Here is a 25837-nt window from a genome sequence, read left to right as displayed (position 1 = left end):
ACTTGTGAGATATCGGCTTGGGTTCTTAGTGGTTGTATGACCACACCCCTTGTTTAAAACGAAGTAGGTACATTTCATAGTTGGATTTCACTGTGGTTTACTTGATCTTAGTTAGATAATCTTCTTGTGTGTGGCATGGTTGCTTAAGTGGCAGTGATCTCTCCAGTGGGTGAGGTGTTCATAAAGATTGGTAATTAGTTCATGATTCTAGTCCAAGATGGTTATGTTAGCATGCCAATCTGTCTTTGTGCGTGAACAGAGGAGACTATAAAGTTCACTTGAGTCCTCATCAACTGAAGCACAGTCCATTGGCTCTGAAGTGGCAGAAGACATGGAACACATTAATAATGGTCAATTTATAAAAATACAAAAATGTCTTTAATTACAAATCTTGAACAATGCTAATTTGCAGGCGTGAACTCTTGCTTTACCCAGGAAATATACAAATTTGAAATCTCTTCAGCAAAAACACAAGAATTAGGATTGAGTTACTTTTTAACTTTTTCTTTTCATAGACAAATTCTTATTGTTTTAAAATTTATTTTCCTTTCCCTAATCTAATTTATTCATATATCTAAGATGTCTTGCATTACTAGCCAAGCTCCAACCTTTGACTCATTGTCACAGTGTCGCATCCCTGTGTCTGTTTTACAAGTACTTTAATAGAACGTGCTCTGATGAACTCATAGCACTCATGCTCCTTTGATGTACATACTTATGGCTAACCGGACGAACAGCAAAATCTTACCGCATCAAAGGTTTTCAAATATGAAAATTGAAACAGAAAATGACAGAAACAAAGTAAATTTTGGCATCAACTTTTTAGTATGTATTAAATTAAACTGCAATGTCTTTTCCAATTAATGTTTTACCATTTATCTACAAAATCCACTAAAATAATAAATTAATCAATTACCCAACAAAACTGTTAGCAGAAGACTATGAGCCAAGATTTGGCATGACTTGCAATATGACCATCTATTTTCTTTGTATCATTCATTTCTTTATCCAACCAACCCCACCACCACCACCAAACAGATACATCTCCATACACTCATACACATACCACCACACTCCACATTATTTTATGACTTTCAAATATTTTTGATGTATAAGGCAAAAGGAGACTTCCTTAGGCTTAGGCAACAATCTCCTTAGAACTGGTGACTCAAACAAATTACCAGTTTGTAAAGCTAAACTGCTTAAGGAGTAGATAGGCTCTGCCTATTGCTCAGTTTTCTTTGCCTATTAGCCAGGTGCAGGGGTGTGATCACAAGGACTTAGCAGAGACACCCAGTGTTTTTCCCTCATGCCAGTTATAGAGCATGATGTCATCAGCAAATATATATATGGGTATATTTATTATTCTTGATATTCATGAATATCTCCCTGATAAAATTGTCTCTGAGATAGATATATTAGCTGATGATACCACGCTCTATAACAGACATGAGGGGAAAACAAATGAACACATAGCTAAAGCAATGGATAAAACCTTAGAGGAAGACCTTCGGTCTGGAATGGAATGGAGATGTAAATGGATGGTAATGTTCAGTGCTGCTAAGACTAAGATTCTTTCTTTTAATAATTACAAGAAATCTTCTCAACCACTGATTGCCATGGATAATGATACACTACTTGAAAGTATTTCGTTCAAACTATTCAGCTTAAAATTCACAGGCAACATGAATTTGAACAAACACATTGAGATTATTGCCAAGACTGTTATAAAACAGATGTGCTCTCTCTACCGTGCTGGAAGGTTACTTACACCTGAGAGTATCCTGTAACTCTACAAGGCCACTATTTGCTTATGCATGGAGTATTGTTGCCACATCTGGGCTGGTACATCTGCCACTTGTCTCTCGCTCCTGGACAGGGTTTCAAAGAAAGTCTCCAACCTAATAGGTTCCGCACTAGCAACCAAACTCAAACATTTGTCCCATCACAAAAATGTTGTTTTACAAGTACTTTAATGGAATATGCTCTGACAGACTTAAGGGCCTTGTATTCACTCAACATAAATACCCCTGACTAACACAACAAGCACCAAAATCCCACCCCTACACTGTAGAGATCCCTAGATGCTGGAAAACCTTCTACTCAAATAGAGTCTTCCTTTGAACTGCTAGACTTTGAAATTGCCTCCCAGATACCTGCTTCCTCAACTGTACTGACACACAGAATCCCTATAAATTTGATCCTAATTAGTAGCCCCTTATGTCCAAGTGACATTGTGCTTTGTTTGGGGTGAAATAAAAGTAAAAAAAACAACTTTTTTTTAACTTACATTAGATTTGAAGACAAGAAGCTTTCATGTGAAATATTGTATTCAACTTTGACCCCCAACACATCTCCTGACAATGATAAACATAGCTGTGTTTTCATTCCTTCAATTTGACAGCAAATATAGATGTCATCAAAAAGCATCTGAAAGAGAAACAAACATAACACAAAAGACAGAAATATAAAAAGCAAAAAAGACAACAAAACAATGCAACACATTTTTTTTTTAAATAAATCATTTTTTTTGTTTCGGCAAAAAATCACTTAAATTCATATTAAAAATATTAAATATTATTTGCAGTCATGTTCAATTCAATTCAATTTTTCAATTCAATTTATTGAACAAAAAAAAAAAGTATGCTTCAGTTGCTATGTAAACAAAGAGTGGTAGAAATTTACAAAGAAGCAAATACAATAGTCAAGTTCTTGTCTCAGGTCTAGGGATTCTGAATGAGAAAGCGGCCCTCCTCCAGTTCAATTGGAATTGGCAGTGAAATAGTTTCTTTTAGTGTCTGTGTAAACTTCTTTCTGGTCAAGGAACGAATAATATGTTCTGAGGTCATAATGATCACTGAGGAGATTGTCCGCCAAAATGAGATTGCCACGTTATCATCAGCACAACCACTATCAACAATTTCCCCCACTCTTTATTTGTGTCTAAACGCAAATTCCATGAACAAAGCTTCTTTCCTAGAACTGCCGATCTGTGAAACTATGTTCTGCTCGCTTGTTTTCCAGTTAACTATAATATGGCCATCTTCAAGTCCAATGTAAACAAGTCCCTTTTGTTAAATAATCAAATTAAATCCAATTTCCACCACTAATGATTACTACACTGTTGTCCCAATGACCATTATACACTCATTAACCCTTATCCTTGAGTGACCTTTGGCACTTGATAATCGATGACTCCCTTGTAAAATAAAAAAAAAAGCCTGAATTCAATATCTAGATGGTTTGATGGAGGTGTTAACCAGAAGGCCAAGAACTTTTATCCTCTTTGTCTTCTTGATATGATTTAAATTAATATGTAACAGAGCCACTGACCAGTGTTAGCAGCAGTAGCAACCGCATAACACTATGCAAATGACCAAGCTGGTGAGTAATGTGACATCACAGCAGAGGAATGGAAGGGAAAGAAAAGTGGAGAGAAAAGAGCAAACATGGGTGGCAAACAAAAAAGCATATGTGCGGCAACAGCGAGGCCACGTGGTGGTGTGAGAGACTTTTAAAGCATGTCTTCGATATGGCAAAGTTTTGTCAACTACATGGCGAATTAAAAGACTTTTAAAACAAGATGCAATGCATTATTTTGGAAAGTACTATGAATAAAAAGTCTTTTATTTCAAAGCCGAGTTTAATTTCTTTCTTTTTGTTTTTCCTTTGTCTACATGCAACGTATGGATCCATGTTAAAATATAATGACACCAATGAAGATTAACAACATTACAGATATTCTTCCTGAAAATATTAATTAATTAATTTTTTTTTTCCATGTTTTCTGTGACGTTTCTCTTTTGTATTTCCTTTGATATGCTGATTTGTTCGTTTGTATAAACATTTTTCAATTTTCAGTGTGGGTAACTGAAAAATACAATTGCAAATTACTTAGGACCTCTATTCAGTCATGGTTAATGGAATAAAGTAAATGGATAGAATGCAAAATAAATAAATGGTTTTGTTTGATATTCCGTCCAAATTATCGAGTTCGATAGGAAGATTCCCAAGTTCAACAAGATACACTGGAAGAAGGTCAGAGGTTACATCAGCCGAAACGTTATGAAAATAACAATCAAGATGAGAACAGTGGTCTGAAGATTCCAAATAATATGAATAACCAATCCTCATCTTAAAAATTCAAAATCATAACATCTGTTTAATTAAACATGTTTATGACAAAATGATAAAACAAAATCAGTTTACTAAGACTGATATGAAACGATTTGGATATCTGAAGGAGGAATATTAGATGTAGTACAATCACAAGAACAGCAAACAAAAAGGCACTAGAAACCTAAATGACATTCCAATTCTTTAATATATATGGACACAAAGTACTAACTATTTATGTGTTATAGCAATTAAAGGGGGATAATTCTATGTGAATAAAGTAAGTTATCGGCCCTTATAGATCTTTGAGAAGACTAGAGAGTTTGAGAGAAAAAAACAACATGGTGCACATCGCCGGACATTCGATATTGTCTATAATTAATTTAATGTTTCTGCCTCAAATAAATTGTGTTTAAAAACAATGAACTTGCCTACTTGTTCTATGTTAAGCAATAATCCTGACATCACAATTTCTCTGAACATAACATTATGTATACAAATATTGAAGCAAAAACAGAATGTCACTACTGATTACTTTTTTAGAATAATACTGCATTCATTTTTGAAGTTGTATTCTGTTCTAGTTTTGAAGAAATTTTAGATTTTTAAAACTTTTTTTTTTGATTTAACATACCTTCTTATGAGCAGTAAAAATCACCTCAATATCTTGTTCTTCTCTGGCGCCAATACTACCCGAGTCTGGGACTAGTTGTACATCGCAAAACTTGCATTGATTCCCAAAAACCTAAAACATAATTGAAACTTTTATTATTAAATGAACTTTGTTTCTATAATTTTTTTTTATACAAAATCATTATTTTTTTTATACAAAATCATTATTTTTTTTATACAAAATCATTATTTTTTTTATATAAAATCATTATTTTTTTTATATAAAATCATTATTTTTTTATACAAAATCATTATTTTTTTTATACAAAATCATTATTTTTTTATACAAAATCATTATTTTTTTAATACAAAATCATTATTTTTTTATACAAAATCATTATTTTTTTATACAAAATCATTATTTAGGAAAAAAACAAAAAAATAACAAAGTAATAAGTTCTCATTTATTTATCATTTTAATGATGCTGATAAATTTGGTGAAACATGTATTTTAACCATATATATATATATATATATATATATATATATATATATATATATATATATATATATATATATATAGTCTAAAAAAATTTAACATGTTTCATCAAATTTATCAGCATCATTAAAATATATATATATGATGAGAGTAATGGAAATAGTATTCCGACAAAATAGAGAAATAAAAAGGAACAAACCGAGTTATGTGTTCATCAATGTTTTGTCTTTATTTATCTAGAGGAAGTCTTGAAATAAAGACAAAACGTTGATGAACACATAACTCGGTTTGTTCCTTTTTATTTCTCTCTCTCTCTCTCTCTCTCTCTCTCACTCTCTCTCTCTTTCTCTTTCTCTCTGTGTGTAATGAAAATGGAAAGAATTTTTTAAATGAATAATCGCTGTTTTAGTAAAGCACTCATTTTTGGAAATGTGTGTATGGAAGCAGTGAATATAATTAGGGCAGTGTAATGGTGAATTTAATTAGGTTGGGGCTAGGTTAGGGTTAAGGTTAGTTTAGGGTAAATTTAATATGAAAATGAATTGAAAGCGAGTAATATAAATAAACATTAATTTTGGCATATGGGGCAGTTTGAAATTTAACTTATTGGAATGTACAGAAGATCGTGTAAAGAAGGAAATACAAAAGACTTTTGTGTTTGTCAACTAGTGATAGAAAAAAGACTTGAACTTTGACGACCATTACAATCGAAGTTCTACAGCCAATTAAATGACATATCAACCTAAAGAGAAGCATTCACATCTTACATGTTCAACCCTCCCAGGCCTTGTTTTCCTGCTTTGGCAAGAAGTTAGTTAATTGCTGTCTAAGGTGCTCCTTCCAGGTTATGCCAATGGGGTTTCCGAGGCTAATTTTAGATGCCAACCTGGCTCTTTCTCTGGGGCGCAGACCTTTTGCTCTCACCTTCTGGCCTTGTGCTACATTATACTCTGTGGGAAGTATTAACATATTTAATACGATTTATCCTTTAAATGATAGACAGAAGAAGAAAAAAAAAGCAGAAAAAGCTGTGAAAAATAGATTTTGGTGCAAAGTGTGTGAGTGTTAAGTTAAAATCTTGTCCAAGGCGCTTTAATATTACTAACTTTTTCTCACAGGAAAATAAAACGTTGTGAGTCTATCTCTGCTCTACTGTTATTTTCATGCCAGCTGCTCGACTGAGCTTCACTGTATGACCGCCCCCCCCCACCGTAAAACATTCACTACAAACATCTGCTTAGTTACAGTCACTAGCAACAATTTCCCTTACTCTACATCTGTGCCAAAAACTAAATGAAAATTCCATGAGCAAAATTTCTTTCTTAGAACTACCCATCTGTGGAGCACAATACTGTGGGGCTGCTTCCCAGCTGACTATAACATGGTTGTTTTCAAGTACAGTGTAAATAAGTTCTTGTTGAGCCGTCCACCTAATCAAATTCTACATAATTTCCACCATTACCGATCATCACAGTGTTGTGTCACCGGTCACCTGACAATCATTAAACCTTATCCTCAAGTAGCTTTTGGGCCGTAAGATATATATATATATATATATATATATATATATATATATATATATATGGGCCGTAAGATATATATATATATATATATATATGGGCCGTAAGATATATATATATATATATATATATATATATATATATATATGGGCCGCAAAATATATATATATAAATTATTATTCGACAGAATACTCCTGCAAACAATGTTCATATAAGAAATATGAAAAATTGATGATGAAAAATAAAATTGAATAAATTATAATATTATATATATATATATCTTACGGCCCATACATATATATATATATATATATATATATATATATATATATATATATATATATATATATATATATATATATATACACTTGTGCCCGATATTATTCATACCCCACCTTGAAAATTGAGTTTATTATGTGTAACTTTGTAAGAATTTATTGTTTACGTCCATATTGATACATATTCTTAATAAACCTCTTCTGATCATTTTCGTCATTTTAAAATCTCGGGATACTTGTAATAAAAGAAATATACAGCTATTTATAAAATCTGCAATGTTCAAAAATAATCATACCCCCTTATTTTTTCAGTATTAATCGAATTTCTGACTGTTTGTTTCCTGTTTGATTCTTATTTTGAATGCTTTTATACAACCTTTGATTAATTTCATTTCGTTTTTTGCATTTTTCAGAAATTAAAATGATATCAACTGAAAACCAATAAAAGAATAAAAATTATTAGAATGGGGAAGAAAAAAGAGCTTAGTAATGATCTTAGGACTAAAATTGCGAATTCACATAAGGATGGTTTAGGTTACAAGTCAATTTCCAAGAAATTTGAGGTCCCTACAGCAACAGTACAGAGCATCATCAAAAAATTCCAGAGCCACCACACAACAAACAATTTGATTGGTAGAGGAAGGAAAAGGAAACTGTCTGCTAGAGCCACCAGGAATATTGTAAGAAGTGTTAATGCAAATCCAACCACCACTACTAAGGACATTTTAGAAAATCTGGAGTCTTCTGGCATAAAAATATCAAGGCAAACATTGCAAAGGACTCTGCATGAAAATGGTCTGAAAGGAAGAAGACCAAGAAGGACTCCATTGCACACCGGAAAACACCTTGCAGCACGTCTAAAGTTTGCTAGGACCCATGTGAATTCTCCAGAGTCCGTTTTCTCAAGTATTTTGTGGACTGACGAAACAAAAATTGAATTGTTTGGCCATATGGATGCTTCTTACGTTTGGAGGAAGAAAGGAGAAGCTTACAACCCAAAGAACACCATACCCACGATGAAACATGGTGGTGGTAGCCTAATGTTTTGGGGCTCCTTTTCAGCTAGTGGTCCAGGTAGTTTGGTCAAGATAGATGGAACCATGAAGAAGGAGCAATATTTGGAGATACTCCAGAAAAACATTAGACAGGATGCGGAGAATCTCCATTTAGGACCAAACTGGGTCCTTCAACAGGATAATGATCCAAAACATACTGCCAAAATAGTCAAGAAATGGTTTGAGGATAATCAAATTAATGTTTTGGAATGGCCTTGCCAGAGTCCCGACCTGAACCCTATCGAAAACCTCTGGCACATATTGAAAACTGAGGTTAAAAAGTGGAAACCTAGAAATTTGAGGGATTTGGAGAACTACTGCATTGAAGAATGGTTAAAAATCAGTGTTGATGCTTGTAAAAACCTTGTTGATAAATATCCAAAACGGTTACAGGCAGTTATTAAGAATAAAGGGCATGCTATTGACTATTAGTAAGAGAGGTATGAATAATTTTGAACTAGTGCCATTATTGTTTTTCTTTGTATAATGTTTCAAACTTGCATAATTTATTTATTTGTTGAGTTTAAATTAAATGCCTATGCTTGATTTATTGTCTGAAATCCCTTTAATATTGTCTACCTTCTGGGTTGAGCAATATTCTTATAGAAATCTCAAAGATCCGAGGGGTATGAATAATATCGGGCACAAGTGTATATATATATATATATATATATATATATATATATATATGGGCCGTAAGATATATATATATATATATATATATATATATATATATGGGCCGTAAGATATATATATATATATATATATATATATATATATATATATATATATATATATATATATATATATGGGCCGTAAGATATATATATATATATATATATATATATATATATATATATATATATATATATATATATATGGGCCATAAAATATATATATATAAATTATTATTCGACAGAATACTCCTGCAAACAATGTTCATATAAGAAATATGAAAAATTGATGATGAAAAATAAAATTGAATAAATTATAATATTTATTCATCCATCAAAAATTCAAACAATTAAATGAAAAGTTCTTAACCCATGGAGTTTTAAAGATAAGCATTTTTCATCAGAGGAAAAACGGTAAAAACTGCATCACTGGTGAGCATAAATTTTAAAATATATAAAAATATATCCAAGAAACTTTTTTGCAAAACATTAAAGGTATTTTCAATAGATAAAAAGTCAGTCCATTAATTTATGAAATAGTCAATCATGAAGTAAAACGAAGAATCTGGAATCCAAGTGTGAATTGATTATAATGTAGTAAAAAAAAAAAATTGTTAAGATTTAAAAATATAAATAATTAATGAACTTATATTCAATAATATTCACAATGAAGAGGTGCAGAGAAATTACCGTAAAACTAAAAAGTCAATAAGTCTGAATAAGGTTCAAAATTACCACCAATGTATTTGATGAGTGATTTTATTGCTTTATCTAGTATACTGAGCTCTTTATTAAATTGGTAGATTCTAATATAAACATAACTTTCGTAATTATTTGTGTGTGTGTGTGTGTGTGTGTGTGTGTGAATGGATGTGGAAGTGACAATGGATAGCCTCTGTAATGGTAGCTGCATACATGTAATTTTATGAGGCAATGGTTGTGTAATCTCACCTGTCATGAATTTGAGTCCAGTGTAAAGGAGAGGTCCAGGATGACTGGAAACAATGGATAGATAAGCAGAGAGCACATACAGCACCTGGAATTCCCAAATGGTCACCCACTTTTAGTACTGATTAGACTCAATGTTGCTAACTTTGGCAATCTAACAAGAACCGGTGTGTTGTGATTATGCCATATAAATTCATATATATATATATATATATATATATATATATATATATATATATATATATATATATATATATATATATATATTTCCCCCAAACCTCTGGCCTTGATGGAGGGGAGACTAAAACTTGCTGCTATGGTTTCAAATGATATGAAATAACAGCAAAAGGGAGACTTAATTCCAAATATATCTCATATGTTATATCTCCCGTGTTTTGGAAATAGGGTATGATTGTGAATATCTCCAGTATCAAATAATCCTTATACACTGTAAAATTTGCTTTATGTATGAAACCAAAGAGGGGAGATATAACATATGAGAAACATTTAGAATCAAGTCTCCCCTTGCTGTTATTTCATATCATTTGAAACCATAACAGGGAGTTTTAGGCTTCCCTCCATCAAGGTCAGAGGTTTTGAGGAAATATCAGATATTTTGTAATTCATATGCAAAACTATGAAAACAAATGACTATGATTGAAATATTAGTAAAGATGCAGTATCGTTCCACCCACAAAAATCCTTTAAAATTACCACTATTGTAGGTTTTTGAGGATGCTGAAAATCAAAACAACAGTTAAAATCCCATAAAATGAGTAGTCTCCAAGATATATATATAATATAATAATATATAATAATAAAGTGGGGGACTACTTTTCTATATTAATTTAACATAAAATGAACATGCACTTTATAACCAGCTGTTATTTTTTTTAGGGATGGTGTTTATTTGGTAATTGTGGCCTGGTAGACCAATACAAGACCTACCTTAAAAACATGTTTTCTGAAAACAGATATTGCATTTAAATTTTCCACAAATAAGTATTTTTCTGGGTATTAAGTAATGTAATTCTTTATGTTATAAGGTGTGGCCATTGTTGTATGCGCAAGTGCACATATTTTTGCATAATACTTGATAAAATACTTAGTTGCAGAAAATTTAAGTGCAATATTCGTTTTTAGCACACCTATAGAAAACAAGTATTTTAAGGTAGTCCTTGTGCTGATCTACCAGGCCACAATAAACACCACCTTAAAAAAAAAAATAACAGACCCCCACTAAAAAGGTGGTCAGAAAGTGGGTGTTCATTTTATGTTAAATTAATATAGAAAAGTTATCCCCCACTTTTTGAAACGGTAATGTGCGACCTTAAGTGCAAATTTTATATAGCTCACTACACAATTAAGATCATTAGCTTTCATTTGTTAAATTCTGATCATTAGTCGCCAAGATTTGGAACTTATAAAATTGTCCATAAGGTGGTATATCTATATATGGATATATCTATACTCGTAGCCAAATTGAATATTGAAATGCTCATATCTTTGGTTCTATGGTTTTTTTGAAGATTATAATACTATTCTAGGGTTAAAATTTTATGCCAATTGATAAAAAAGAACCTATATTTTCAAACCAATAAAATATGCCCAAATTTGTCTATATTTGTGTATATAGTGTCCTGGCAAGCAGTTTCGGGTTTGCTGCTTCAGTTGTCTCCCCTACATTTGTTAGTTTTGCTGCTTCGGTTGTCTCCCCTACATTTGTCGGTTTTGCTGCTTCAGTTGTCACCTCTGTGGCCTTGCCAGGCCACTAATATATATGGATATATCTTTAATTGTAACCAAATTGAATATTGAAATGCTCATATCTTTGGTTCTATGAGACAAAACTACATGAAAATTTGCAGGCTTTTTGAAGATTATAATACTATTCTATGGTTAAACTTTTATGACAATGATGAAAAGAACTTATATTTTCAAACCAATAAAATATGCCCAAATTTGCCTACATTTGACTATATAGTATCCTGGCAGGTTAGCTTCAGTTTTGCTGCTTTGAGATGAATTTTGCTTAGTTTTTTTTTTCTTGGTTGTCTCCCCTGTGGCCTTGCCAGATTACTAATAGTCTTCTGATGTGAGGGTAGGTTTTCATTAGACATTAAACACAAACATTATTTTTTTAACAAATGATCCCAGTGTTTCATGTAGAGATAAATACGGAAATGGACTAAAACAAGTGACAAAATAGACTGAAAAGTTGTTCTTTATTGAATACCTCTTGCCATTGAAACTGAGTTGGCAGCAATGTGTTGTTGACCAACGTCACTTGATATCTGGCTGGAACACCATGATAAACGTCTTCCATGTAAATCTGACACGATTTCAATACAACATTTGGGCTTTGCACTTCACCAAAGACAAGCATGTTGCTGCAAGAAAAAGAATTGAGATTTTCATTTTCTTTTCGTCATTCAAAAACAATAAATTCATTTGATCAAATGTTATTTTTATTTGTATTTTTTTATCTACCTATTGTAATGATCATCATCATCATCATCATCATCATCATCATCATCATCATCATCATGCATTACATGCATTTTTAACTACATCTCGCTTCATGTGACCTCTGACTTTTCTTAGATGTTCTGATCATCTATACCAGCGGTCACCAAACTTTTTTTTACTGAAAGGGCCGCATAATCATTCTATTCAATACTTACAATACAAACGGAACAAAAGCAGCCAACTTATTTACTAAAAAGTTATCAAAGAAAGCGACAAGAAAAATCTTACAAACTAAGCAGCAAAAAAGGTTTATGAGATTTGTGAAACTTTTTTAGTAACCATAACAAAAGGTGAAGAAAACGAAATCTGAAAATGAAAAAAAGACATTGAATTAGAAACGTAATCAAAATCCTGTTGAAACACAAGAAGAGCAGAGGATTTAGCGGGTCATGAGTGAAGCTACTGCTCACCAAAGGTAGGAGAAAGTTGGAGAAATGAAATGCCTAATTTAAAGAACAAAACAGTCGGGAGGTCTCCACAAGCATGAAAAGCTTCTAGTATTCTAAACAAATTGAAATTTTATCACAAAGTTTTGTGTTCCATATGTTTTATCAAGCAAATTCAAGTACCATCGGCAGCCGAATGATCTGACATTGTGGGTCAGATTTGGCCTACAGGTTGTAGTTCAGTGACCCGTGATCTATACTGATATTTTTCCCTGATTTCCATTGTTGCTTAGATTTATAGGAAGCATCAGCCTACATGACACATATTTAATATGTAAAAATAGCACATCACTACATGACACATAGATAATAGCACAGCCTACAAAAATATTTAATATGTAAAAATAGCACATCACTGTGGATAGTCAATATACAAGAAGAATGTCAGAGGTTATATTGACCAAAATATAGTCAAAGTCTAAACAACGATGAAGAGGATTCTGAATACAAATAAAAAACATTTATTTGCAAATACATAAATTATATTTTGTTTTGATTACGTACTGTCTGAAAAATAATGGACTTCAATTCCAAACGGCAAACAAAATGGTTTTCCCTCCAAATTACTCCAGCCTCTTGAGTCATTTCCCCTACTCTTTACTGGGCCCTGTCGGTGGGGCATTAGAATACACCGATTGCCTCCCTGCAGAGGGTAAAAGTCCCTCAATGGGGGTCCTGGATATGACCTTAAACTATATCCAGTGGTGAGGCCCCAGCTTGCGGGCTTTGGAGAGTGTGGAGCCATCCTTTAATTACCATTGCTCCCAGGTCCACTCTGACCCCAGAGTGGTAGTACCTGTTAGGGTTCCAACTATCGGTTAAATAGAAACCGACTTGAAAACAACAAATATATTCTATTAAAAATTTTTCTTCAAAATCTTTGGATTCGGCATTAAATAACCCGAAAAGGGTTGATATGCCATAAAACTGAAACAACCAACCAACCTACTCTTTACTGCTATGCTTCTATGCAATACTGGAACAATTCTTCTGAAATTCCCCTCCACACTATCTGGATGGCATTCACAGCTTCAAAACTAAATACCTTGATGAAGTTGTTCCAGTATAATTATATTATTTTTATTTCTTGCTCAGTATTCATTGTGTATTCCTCAGTGCTCATAACTCAACGTCCTTAAAATATGAAGGTGTAAACAAAAACATGTGAAACAAAAACAAATTAAAATTATATATATAAAGTTGAATGTGTGTGTGTGTGTGTGTGTGTGTGTGTGTCTGGTCACGAATAGTCTCCTATATGGTTGACTATTTTAAAAAACTGATTACACATGATAGAAGATGTATCGAGACACAGGAATGGGTATGTTTGATCTGGCAGAACAGTGGTTCATTAAAATTGTGGGGTCTGCGTTCACGCCTGGTCCACAAAGTATGGAAATAAAAAATTTAAAAATTAAAAAAAAAAAACGTTTACAAGTGTTTTTGATATAGATGTACATAAGAATACTTTGATAAGTATGTTTTAACTTAAATAGGGATGGTATAATAAAATTGTGGGTTCAGCGTTCGCACCTGGCCTCCATAGGATGGAAATAGGCACAAACTTTAATAAAAACTTTTCATATCTATCTGTGTAAGTATACTTTGATAATTATGTTTCAGTTTGAAGAAATATGGTATAATAAAATTATGGGGGTGTTCATTCGCGCCTGACCTCCATAGAATGGAAATATGTCACAAAGTTTAACAAGTTTTTTAATATAGATCCGCAGAATATTGTGATAAGTGTTTCAGTGTGAACAGGTATGGTATAATAAATTATGGGGTTTATCTATTTTATTTTTACTTTCATCATATTTTGCTTTGGTTTTGATACCCCCAAATTCGAAGCTATCTCATTACAACCCTTCCTTTTCATAACCTATCATACTTTCATAAATCAGAGTCCATTTTCTGTAGGCTGTTTTTGAACCCAGTCAACGATGGGTACTTTTGCCAGTATAATATAAAGCTGAACGTCTGTGTGTATGTCTGGTCACGAATAGGCTCCTATATGGTTGACTATTATAGAAAACTGATTACATATAATGATAGAAGATGTATTGAGACACAGGATTGGTTATGTTTGATCTGGCATAATGATGATTCATTAAAATTGTGGGGCCTGCGTATGCGCCTGGCCCACAAAGTATGGAAATAAAAAATTAAAAAAAAAGTTTACAAGTGTTTTTTCATAAATCAGAAACCATTTTCTGTAGGCTGTTTTTTAACGCAGTCAACGACGGGTACTTTTGCTAATATATATATATATATATATATATATATATATATATATATATATACAAATTATCATGTGGTAGATGGGGTAACATAATCCACTTATCTGTTTCACCCATAGTTCACACAATCCTATCACTTATCAAATTCACTTGCATATAATATCTAATATAAAGTGAAATTATTAGAAGTAATGTCATTTACTACTTAGCACTGCCCAGAGCAAAAATGTACCATAACTTTTATCCTTCTCTCTTTCTCCCTTCCTCCATTTTCATTTTCACCCTCTTTCTTCTTTGTTCAGTCTATTCCTCTCTTTGGACATCTACACACAAGTTGACTTAAAAGAAATCATTTTATTAAAAAAAAAAAATCACAGTTACTTCCCTTTACATAATAACATTAAAAAATGTGCATACATTTTGATAACATTGGATGATATAAATGTCTATTTGAACTCCAAATAATGAATGATTTTATTTATTTTAGATATTATACAGGCAGGATTATGCCAATTAAAAAAATATCAACTTTGTGAGTTTTCGTTGTGTATTTTTCAAGTTTTTGCTGAACATACAAACAAACATTTGCCATTTAAATAATAAATTCATCCAATAAAAGTTAGAGGACGGGGTTGGACTCCTCAGTAACCTTGTAATTTCAACAAGTTGATTCAAGATGACAGCATTAAAAATAGGAATACCTTTCTTTGCTATCCGCAACTTGTACAGAAATGTATTTCGTAAATGAGAGAACATTATCAGCTGTATAAGAAATAGACACTTTGCAAGACTCCAATGGCTGGAGAGTTCCATTGTCAGGTACAATCTGTAATTCAGTCAGATCCTGGAAGAAAGTTGAAAGGCTATTATGAGTGTGTGTGGGAAATCTGAGATACGGAAATAGAATAACTTCAAAATTCCAATGTATGGATTGGATAAACAAGTTACATGATCTTGTTCACAACTGTATCTGCAAAAACAGGTCACATGATCAACTAAAATTTAAAATAAATCAAGTGTTTATTAACCAATAGAAACTTTTCCTGCCTAATTTAACAAGAGACATTGTGATTTTTGTGAACCTATTAAAAAGATGTATTTTTTTTTCTCACTCATAAGTGACTTTCTGTGTTTATCAAGACAAGAAACGTCATTTGTGAAAAAAAAAAAATAAAACAATTTGATATTAAGGACAGATAAAAAGGGTTTATATGTATTTATCTCAATGATGGGAAGATGTGATACAAGAGTTGGAAAGTGAGATTGAAGAGCCAACACCATAGAGGATGAGCACCCTAGCCTGCAGAAAATGACTAACTCTTTCTCAATGAGCTTGAAAAGATGGACCTTCTAGAATTGCACAGAAATAGTAACATACTGTAGTCAACAAGGAAGACTCTATTGACTTTGGCGCCAAGGGAAGAAATTTCCTGGTTATAGTATGCAGTTTGTGTATTTGAAATTATTTAGATGAAAGAAAAAAATGGTGATTGATTTGTCTTTGATATCGTTTTGCGAGTGAATCATTTTATACAAGCATTTAATTGTCAATAATAATGCAATGGCATTGTTTTAGGTAGACTAACAATAAAAGATTCTCTCGGATACGATACCATTTCCAAAGAACTCTCAACACACTCTGTGAATGAATTTTATTATTGTGAGTTTAATACGTTTCTATGATGAAAATAATAACTAGAGTCTCATCAATCTTTTAATTACAAAAAAATTCTGTTGAAAAATAAAAATGTCAACTTGAAAAACTTTTGATTCTATGATCTATCCCAAGAAAAATAAATGAACATCTAAGACCATGTTGATTTTTATTGATGTCAAAAAATGATAGGAGAGTAGAAAATGGACCTTGGGTTCACTTTCGGCAGCCTTGTAACTCTCGCTTCCCTTATTTTTTCCGTTAGTTCTCATATTCCATGACCAATGTTTCTGGCAAAGAAGGAAGAATTGTTGTTGGAATATATCCATTTACACTTATTTTTAGCTAGTTTTTAAACTTGAAGTAAAATTTATTTTTAATTCTTTACATCAAGTGGCTTTATGCCTTGTCTGGAGCGATTTCCACAAAAAGAAATTTTCATTCATTGATAATCATCACAATCAATCACAAACTGGTAAATTGGTTTGTAGATGAGTGAAATGTCTGTGAAAGTTTCATGTAGATTATCATGGACCATTTACAGTTTTCCACTCATTGTTAACAAAAAGATAAAATTCAACTGACAATGACCTTCACCTTTTTACTAAGTTGCTTACTTTGACATAAAATCAGCACTGAACAGACCGGAAATAACTTCAACAACTTACAGATTAAATAGTAAGATAAAGGCCACTTGATGCATGATGATTAAAGTATGTGACACAATTTGTTTACCTCTCAAACTGTCATAACAGATTGCTCTTCCTCAAGGGCGATAACTCTCCCTTCTTTAGTCCAAGGTAAATAACTCTATTATTTTGTTTATTTTTGTTAGGTTTGTACCTAATAACCACCCTCAATTGATACCACATAAGATGATTGTGTAGGGTCAAGAAGGATGGAAAGACCATGGAGGAAGAGCACAATCCAGACCTCCATGGAAGGGAGCTGAGAGCATTAGAAATTTTGAAAAGGCTTGTCGTTACTCAAACTCCAGAGGAATCTAAGCGATGTTATTGATGAGAAATCAATAATAAACATCTACTGCAATGACGCAAAGTGATTTGCAATGCTTATGACGAAAAGTTAAGAATGCTGAAAATCTGTGTAGACTTGCTGTCACTCTGACTCCAGGGAACACCGTTTGTTACTGTCAGTGTGCAATCACTAATAATGACATGTGTGAAAACTCATAGTGAGTAAATAATAATAAAAATGCAGTATAACAGTGCCACAAAAAATGGCCATAGAAATGTCAGAGAGGATGGAAAGACCACAGAAGGAGCAGGACAGAGAGTTTCATTGAGACATTCACTGAAAGGGCATAGAGAATACTGAAATCCCAAGGAAGCTTATTGCCATTGCCACGATGGTAAAAGTCTGTTATTATAGTGCAAAAGATTTTCAATAGTTATTAAATGTAGCAGAGAGAACTGAAAACGTTGGGAGACGTGTTGTCACTTAAATTCTAATGAACAGCTGTTTTTGCTCATGAGCAATCAGTTTTAAGAACTTCTTCAACGAATAATAATAACAACTTTATTTGATTTACTATTTCCTTAATAGATTATGATATTATGAATTCTAATCTTTTTGACTTCCAGTCCTGCTTCGCAAACAGGACAACAGTAACAAGCAAAATATGGTTCCTTCTGATAATGATTAAATAATAATTAATCAGAAGGGACCATATTTTGCTTGTTACTGATCATGTGAAGGCCTCTCCTCATCCTTTCTCATGTTAAGAATGGCTTTTTATCCACTTGGTCATGTCTAATTATTCAGCCAAATAGACAGCAGAAACCGGAAGTCAAAAGGAGCAGACAATCTTGACCATAATCATGTCATGTTTGCACAAACACTGAAGCATATGCTTTTTATTTGGTGAAAAAATGTTCATAAAAAGTTATGAGAGCAGTAAACTTCAACAAATACAGATGCAGAAAAAGAAACAATGGCTGAAGAAAGCATTGTTACTGAAATGCAAAACATATTTACATTGTCTGACTCTGTTGTTTCTTTAATTGAGAATTCAGCTTGAATTGGAGATCTGTTATGCAGAGTTATTTCCTTTGTTGCAGAATTACCCCAGCAAATCAGTCCAAAATCAACATTCGGATCTTCAATACGAACATCAGCGCCCTAAAACGAAACGTGAAAAAACATGCAAAAAAAAAAAAAAGGTCAAGTCTCATTGTTTATAAAAAACGATGAGACAGAAGTAGAAGTTTGACCTCATGTATTATTTCGATTATGCAGGCTAATGTGTTCATTTTCGACATTATTATTTTCATGTTTCAGACACGACTGAACAGTACTCCCCTCTCCGTGAATCAGCCAAAGTTGCAGTCTTTTTAGCTAAAAATACATTCATTAATTTATCTCCAAAATCCAACAAAACTCATCATTAATGGTTGTTTACAGTATTTAAGATTTAAGTAGCAGTGATTACAGAGGGAGACAACTCAGGATATTTTATTTCAAGTAGTAATGATCACAGGGGAAGACAAAATACTTTTTATTCATGCAGTAATGATTGCAAAGGGAGGCAACACATGCTTTTTTATTCATGTAGAAGTAATCGCAACTCGTGTTTTTTATTGATGAAGTAGTGACCACAGGAGGAGGCAACTCATGCTTTTTTTTTTTACATAAAGTAGTGAATGCGGGAGGAAGAGAACTCAGGCTCATTTATTCATGTAGTAGGAACGACAGAGGGAGGCAACTCGTGCTTTATTTATTTATTTAGTAGTGATTGCAAGAGAGACAACTCACGCTTTTTTTATTTATTTAGTAGGGATCGCAAGTGAAGCAACTCATGCTTTTTATTTATGTAGCAGTGATTGCAGGGGGTGACAACTCATTTTTCTCATTTTTTTAAAATGAATTAGCAAGGAAATAAATATCATTTACTTTAATTTCAGCTTGTACATTGAGACATATAGGTTCTTCCTGATATTCCAGATAGCATGCCAGTTGATAATCGATTGGTCCCGGGCGACACCCCGTTATGCACAATTGTAATTCAACCTCTTTGATTGGATCTAAAGACAAAAACATAAATTCATTAGAACAATAAAAGTCAAATTGTAAGCAACAATCACGGATTGAAAGACTAGAAGAACAGAACTAAAGATTCTTACTTTCATAAAATTGAAATTTTCTACTGTTAAATCGACTTTATACTCAAGAAAGGTAAAATTAATTCTCAAAACAGTTTTGTACCACTTTTATATCCCCCTTATGAAAATCAAAATCAAGATAGACTAAACCTTATACCTAGAATTTGTATTCTGATTTTTAATACAAAATCCATTACATGATTTTGGTTTTGGAAAGAAGTCTAAAATTTAAGGCTTAAGCTTAAGGAGTCTTCAGAAGAAGCTGAAATTCATGCTTAATTATTGCCTTATGATTATGGATCAAATTCAATGCAAATCTGAAATATTTGAATGCTCAAATGGTTGTGCTCATTTTGTGATCCCTAAAAAGCTTTTAAAATAGTTCACAAAAACAAAAATTTGGAGATTTGGATCAATGTTGGAATAAGGACTCTAGACATAAGGTTTAAGAGCATAATATCTTGAATTTAATCTCTGCAATGATACATAAAAGTAGCCGAAAATTAAGTTGTAGTGCAAATTTTACCCAACCTGACACAGGTATTCTTATAATATATATATATATATATATATATATATATATATATAAAATTATATACACATGAGATACAGTCTACGTGGCTCAACCAGCTATTCAACATTAACACATCACGACGGGACTATAAACTTTACAATCCTGTTGTGACGCTGAAACACTGCATAGACTGTTCTTAATATTTAGTGACTGAATTTTGCCTAGGAACAAAGTGTAGTATCTGTTCTGATACTACATTTTACCTTTTCTGTCCTCGGTCAGTGGAGAAGAAATCCTTCATGACTGAGACAATTTTTTATTTTTGTTACAATTCAGAGTGCCCCTTTTTGGGGGGGAAGCTGGATTTTCCCCCCGCATTAAAAACCGACCTTGTCTCTAACTCTGCCCTAGGTTTGATTGTCGTTATTAAAAAATGAATTTAATTTGAGAAGAAATGAATTTAATTGCCCTACCTACAACACCTTGTGATGGTACAACTTCCAAAATGTAGAAATCATTGTTGCACGATTCCCAATGAAATTTGATCACACTGATGCTGTTGTTAATTAACTACAAAACACAAAGTTGTAACATGTTATTTACTAGTATGCATATTCACGATAGAAGAAGGCTGCTTTTGTACATGCGTACCTTGTCATCAAGAGGACAGAGAACCTCTGTAGCTGCTTACTGATTGACGTGATATTCAGTGCTGGGTTAGTATAGCAGTGGGTGACACAAATATTTCAGGGCTGCATCTGTTCAAAGAAACTACGATGGAGAAAAACAAAAGTTTTGTTTCATTATATCTCAACGATTTTTAAAAACGTCTTCATCAAGATTGGATTCATTTCAGAACATTACAATGAACAAAACGAATTTTGCATCTCTGCCATTTTTTTTTTTTTTTTTTCGGGAGAAGGTGTCAATGCTTATTAAGGCCTGAAAACCACAAGAGGATAAGGGTTAATAAGTGTCAGGTGATCGGTGAGACAACGCAATAATTATCAGTAATGATGAACTTGTTCATGTTAGACTTGAAAGCAGTCATGTTATAGTCAGGTGGGAAGCAGCTCTGCAAGATTGTGTTCCACACATGGACAGTTCTAAGAAAGAAACTTTGTTCATGGAATTCTGATTGCCCCCCACAATAAACGTGTTTTAATTACAATTTTATTGTTTGTTAAAAGACCAAAATCATACTTTGGAATCAGTTTGTCTGAATGTAAACAGCATTTTTGGTGCACAATTTTAATTGAGACTGAGCTCATTTGAAATTGAATCAAGAATGAAACCTAAATTAATTGAACAAAAATCAGCTGTGAACATGAAGCTTTTTTGAATGAGATCACCATTCCTGACATTCCTAAACAAGTTTTCAAATGTTAAATCTATGAATTGATTCTTATGAAGCTTTGTTTAGTGTGTAAGCAGGGTTACTTGGTGTTGCCTGGAATGTTGAAAAAGAAAACAATAGTTAACAAAAGCATATATAACATATTTCTTTTGAATCTAATTCTCTTTCTAATTCATGTGGACATTTTTTCAACGTCTTAAATATAATAGAAAGATGCTTGACTTAGTTTCAGTATTGTTTTTTGAACATTTGATAGTATGAATGAAAGAAAATATTCTTTCTTACCTCTTGCTCATCCCATGTATTAATTTGATCTAGAGTGACACCAAATGATTGAATATTAGACGAATTTTTTTTTTTTTGTTATCATAACCAACTCAAGGATTTAATGAGAAAACCTATGATACCTTTGTTGTTTTTACTTTTACATTTCATAAGACGCAATTTGGAAGTTGAGGTTCAACAATGTACTTTGCAGTGATTGGATGAGAGTGGATGTAAGTACATGGTCATTAAGTAGAGGAACATTAATTTTTGATAAATTTATATTCTTTAAGCCAACACGATGTTTTCTGTAAATGAATATGGACCCATGTTGACATGCTGATTCTCATTGGATAACAAAAGTTAAGTGATGTAAAACCTGGCCAGTACCAGATGGGTGACCATTTTGGAATACTAGGCACTGCATGTTATTTTCCCATGACTGGGATATACATGCGGCTGTGGAGTGCTTGTGATTTTGATATTCCCTATAAACTTCTTCTTTTGGAGGAAGCTGGTATAGCCCAGCTAGGGCTAATACCACGCCAGGTAATATCAATTTGTTACATGCATAATTCTGTTCCAAGTCCTGAACCCCATATTACCACTTCAATTCCTATTTTTTCATTTGTACAATATTAATGTCATCCTTCTGTACAATATGATATGGCGAGACTGATGATGAGTAGAAAACAACTTTTGCTAAATTGTGTCATTTGCTGAGTGAAAAAAGGAATGGAAAAAAGAAAACAAACTTACTGAAAAATCTCTCCGTTCTGTGATGCCATTGTACATGAGGCCATGGATAAATATGCCATATGGACGTAGCATTACACTGTATGGGTCACACTGACCTTGCAATGTAATTGAGAGGCCAACAAAATCATTTCCATTGCCTACAACAGGTATAAAAGACAATCACTCACTGTGAACGATCAAAGGTCACATGTTTTAATCATTTGTGTCTCCATGTCACCAAAATTAAAACATGTTTACAGCATAAATAAATATTTGGAAATATGAGCACTTTGAAGCATGAAAACGTTTACCAAAATAATTGAATTTGATATTAAATGACAAAAAGAATTGACATCATCATCATCTTCTTTAGTTATATGTTCATTTTACATGGTGGTAAGAGTTGGATAGCATTTAGAAATTGACTTCAAATTAATCTATCTCTGGCCAGGTCTTTATTCATCCTTCTTTATCTCAAGTCCATTTTAATTCAACACCTCCCATGTTTTTTTTGGCCTTTTTATGTGAACTGGACCTGCTACCTCAACTGTTCTATGTCTACTAACCGAAGTACTCTCTTCCATTCCTTCAACATGGTCTTAAATTTGAAGTCTCCTGTTCTGCATGCATTTACCTACCTTGTCCAGCTTGTCTTTAGAAATTCATTTGGAAAACAGAATTTTGTTAAAGAAAACGATACTAATACTTCAAGTTAGCTGCTTCTGATGCTTACCAAACAGATACACACAGTAACATGAACTTATTTCACCACTGCAATTCAAATAGAGAAATAACACTATTTTTAAAACAATGCTGTTTACACTTCGTAGATATTTCCAGATATATTTTTTCAAGTCATACAAACAATAATTTAGCATATCTTTCTTATTACACTTTGGTGTTAAAATATTAATAATTAGTTTAATAAACAGGCACCATCAGATAAGCAGAAATGAGAGTGACGATTAAAAGAAAATATCTGAGAATACCTTGTTGTACAACTCCCAACTAAGGATGGCTCCTATATATGACACCACTAATCATAGTAGCAATATTCATTGTTTCATGTCAATAAAAGTAAAAAGAAAAAAAAACAAGAATGCTACTTGAAATTAAATTAGTAGAAATTTAATAAAAGGAATAAATACTTGGACGCTATGCTGGTAAGCTACTCTTTAACCTTCACAAACTGAACAAAAGAAGCACTCAAAAATCTGGATCAAGAAACTAGGAAACTAATGACTATGCATTAAGCATTGAACCTGGAGAACGATACTGATTGGCTCTATGTAAAATCGAAAGAAGGGAAAAGAGGACTAAAAAGAAGTGGAAGAATACTTAACACAAAATACAGAGAAGCTGATTACCATCGCCAAAATCATCAGCAAGGTGAACAATACAAAAAGCAATGAAACAGCAAAAAAAAAAAAAAAAAAGGATGGGAAGAGAAACAACTGCATGGACCGTTTCTATGACAGACCACAAAAAATTGTGCATGGGAAAACATGGACATGGCTGTGCAAAGGACATTTGAAAAGAAACGGGATCAGAACAAACTACATAAAAGTCAATTATAAATGTAAGTACATGATTTCATTTTAAAGTTCAAGCTTGTCGAACGAAAAATGTCAATTACCTTGCTCAGCATTTCCATTTTTCAAATCAATCAAAATAGAATGAAATATATCATTACTTGCGTGTTTCGACTTCATTGATTTTATATTTTTCTGATATTTACAATCATTTATTGATGTCATTTATATGACTGATTGATTTACTGACCCCTTTCTGTCTAAAGAAAGACAATGGATATTCTTTTAAAAAGAATACCTGCATTTTTTTTTACACAGGACTCATCACTTATCAAGGCTCAGAGGCCACTCGAGGATAAGGGTTATTGGGTATACATTAGTCAATGTGATTATAGCATAGTAAACATAAGTAGTGGAAATTTTGTAAATTGGATTACTTAGGGGTACGGTTCATCAAGAACTTGTTTACATTGGACTTGAAGGCAATCAGATTGTAATCAACTGAAAAGTAGGCAATTGGAAGGGAGTTCCACAGGCGTGCAGTTCTAAAAAAGAAGCTTTGTTCATGGAATCTACATTTAGGTTTAGGCACAAATAAAGAGTGTGGGAAATTATTGATAGTGGTTTTGGCTAGACGAATGTTTTTCGTGAATGCAATCCCTAACCACACTCCTGGCTCAACATAGCTTAAGTTCAGTGGAACGGAGACATACAAGGCAGTCATAAGCAATGCTGGGAGAACCTTCTTGTTATTTGTGAGTTTTCCTTCAACTACAGGGTGGTCAAAAAGTCAGGTAATATTTTAAAGAAAAACGATATTAGCAATACACGTATATTTAAGTACCATACATTGAAATATAAAATGAAACAAACATGAAATATGTTTATTTTGTTAATTGTCGTCCATTTCTCTCTATCAATCGCTGGAAGCGATTAACCACTGATTGTGTAACACGTGTAATTACCTGACTTTTTGACCACCCTGTAGACCAGTCTACCCTACTATTTATGGATAGGAGAGAGGGATTTACACCTTTACAGCCACTTTCATACATATTGCACAATATTACGAAATGGTCATGTACCTGACCATGTTCAACCATGTAAGCAATGTATTTTACTTACATTGTTACTTACCCTTGTTTTCTTTCTGACTTGGGTTTTCTTCCGTGTTGTTGAAACTGTTTCCATCGTCAGAATTTTGCTGATTCGGCACATTTTCCAAAATCATTTGCAAAACGGACGTGTAAGAATTTATCTGAAAAATTCCATGAACTTTGAAAATTGTCTTGAAAAAGTAAAATTTCTTAAAACTCAACAACTTTTCTCCACGTTAAAAAACGACCCTGGTGTCTAACTCTGCCCCATGGGGAGGCATTATAAATAGAAACAATAATAAATTGGCCAAATGAAAATTTTAGAATTTCTTTTTGTAACTCAGACTCACAGTTGCTGTAGTTTCTCTTGTAATACAGAAAGAATAATTTATGTATCGTCTACCCAGAGCTCTCTCAACTGTCCTTTTACATTTTTTTCTTCGTTGTTCTTTTTTCTTCCCACTCCTCCTCCTTCTTCTCCTTATTCTTCTTCCCTTTTTCTTTCCTTCTCCTTCTTCCCCCTTTTCTCTCAACTTCCATTTGGCTTCTTAGTTTACTGAAAAAAAAAAAAAAAAAAAAAAACGCGTTCTATTTCGTGGTTTCTTTTCCTTTAGTTTTAGAGTTTCTCCTCCTTTTCATAAT

At 32.7% G+C, this 25837-nt stretch overlaps 1 protein-coding gene across 3 annotated transcripts in view; it reads right to left on the bottom strand.

The window, feature by feature from the left end:
• Positions 1 to 25837, bottom strand: part of LOC145291395 (deleted in lung and esophageal cancer protein 1-like) — a 134295-nt gene that overhangs the window by 44335 nt on the left and 64123 nt on the right. For all 3 annotated transcript variants that reach the window (XM_080137191.1, XM_080137193.1, XM_080137192.1), the window contains exons 14-22: positions 25236 to 25356; positions 22588 to 22724; positions 20681 to 20777; positions 19485 to 19615; positions 18570 to 18713; positions 15619 to 15761; positions 11939 to 12092; positions 4751 to 4861; positions 2291 to 2430 (exon numbers count right to left, since the gene is read on the bottom strand). In XM_080137191.1, the coding sequence (XP_079993317.1) occupies positions 2291 to 2430; positions 4751 to 4861; positions 11939 to 12092; positions 15619 to 15761; positions 18570 to 18713; positions 19485 to 19615; positions 20681 to 20777; positions 22588 to 22724; positions 25236 to 25356 (1178 nt within the window). The remainder of the gene's footprint in view (positions 1 to 2290; positions 2431 to 4750; positions 4862 to 11938; positions 12093 to 15618; positions 15762 to 18569; positions 18714 to 19484; positions 19616 to 20680; positions 20778 to 22587; positions 22725 to 25235; positions 25357 to 25837) is intronic.

The sequence above is a fragment of the Euprymna scolopes genome, chromosome 12, assembly GCF_053919585.1.
Source record: "Euprymna scolopes isolate OS-2025 chromosome 12, ASM5391958v1, whole genome shotgun sequence".
Classification (NCBI taxonomy): Eukaryota; Metazoa; Mollusca; class Cephalopoda; order Sepiida; family Sepiolidae; genus Euprymna; species Euprymna scolopes.
Note: the sequence above shows the minus strand (reverse complement) of the source record. Positions and strands in the feature narration are given on the sequence as shown.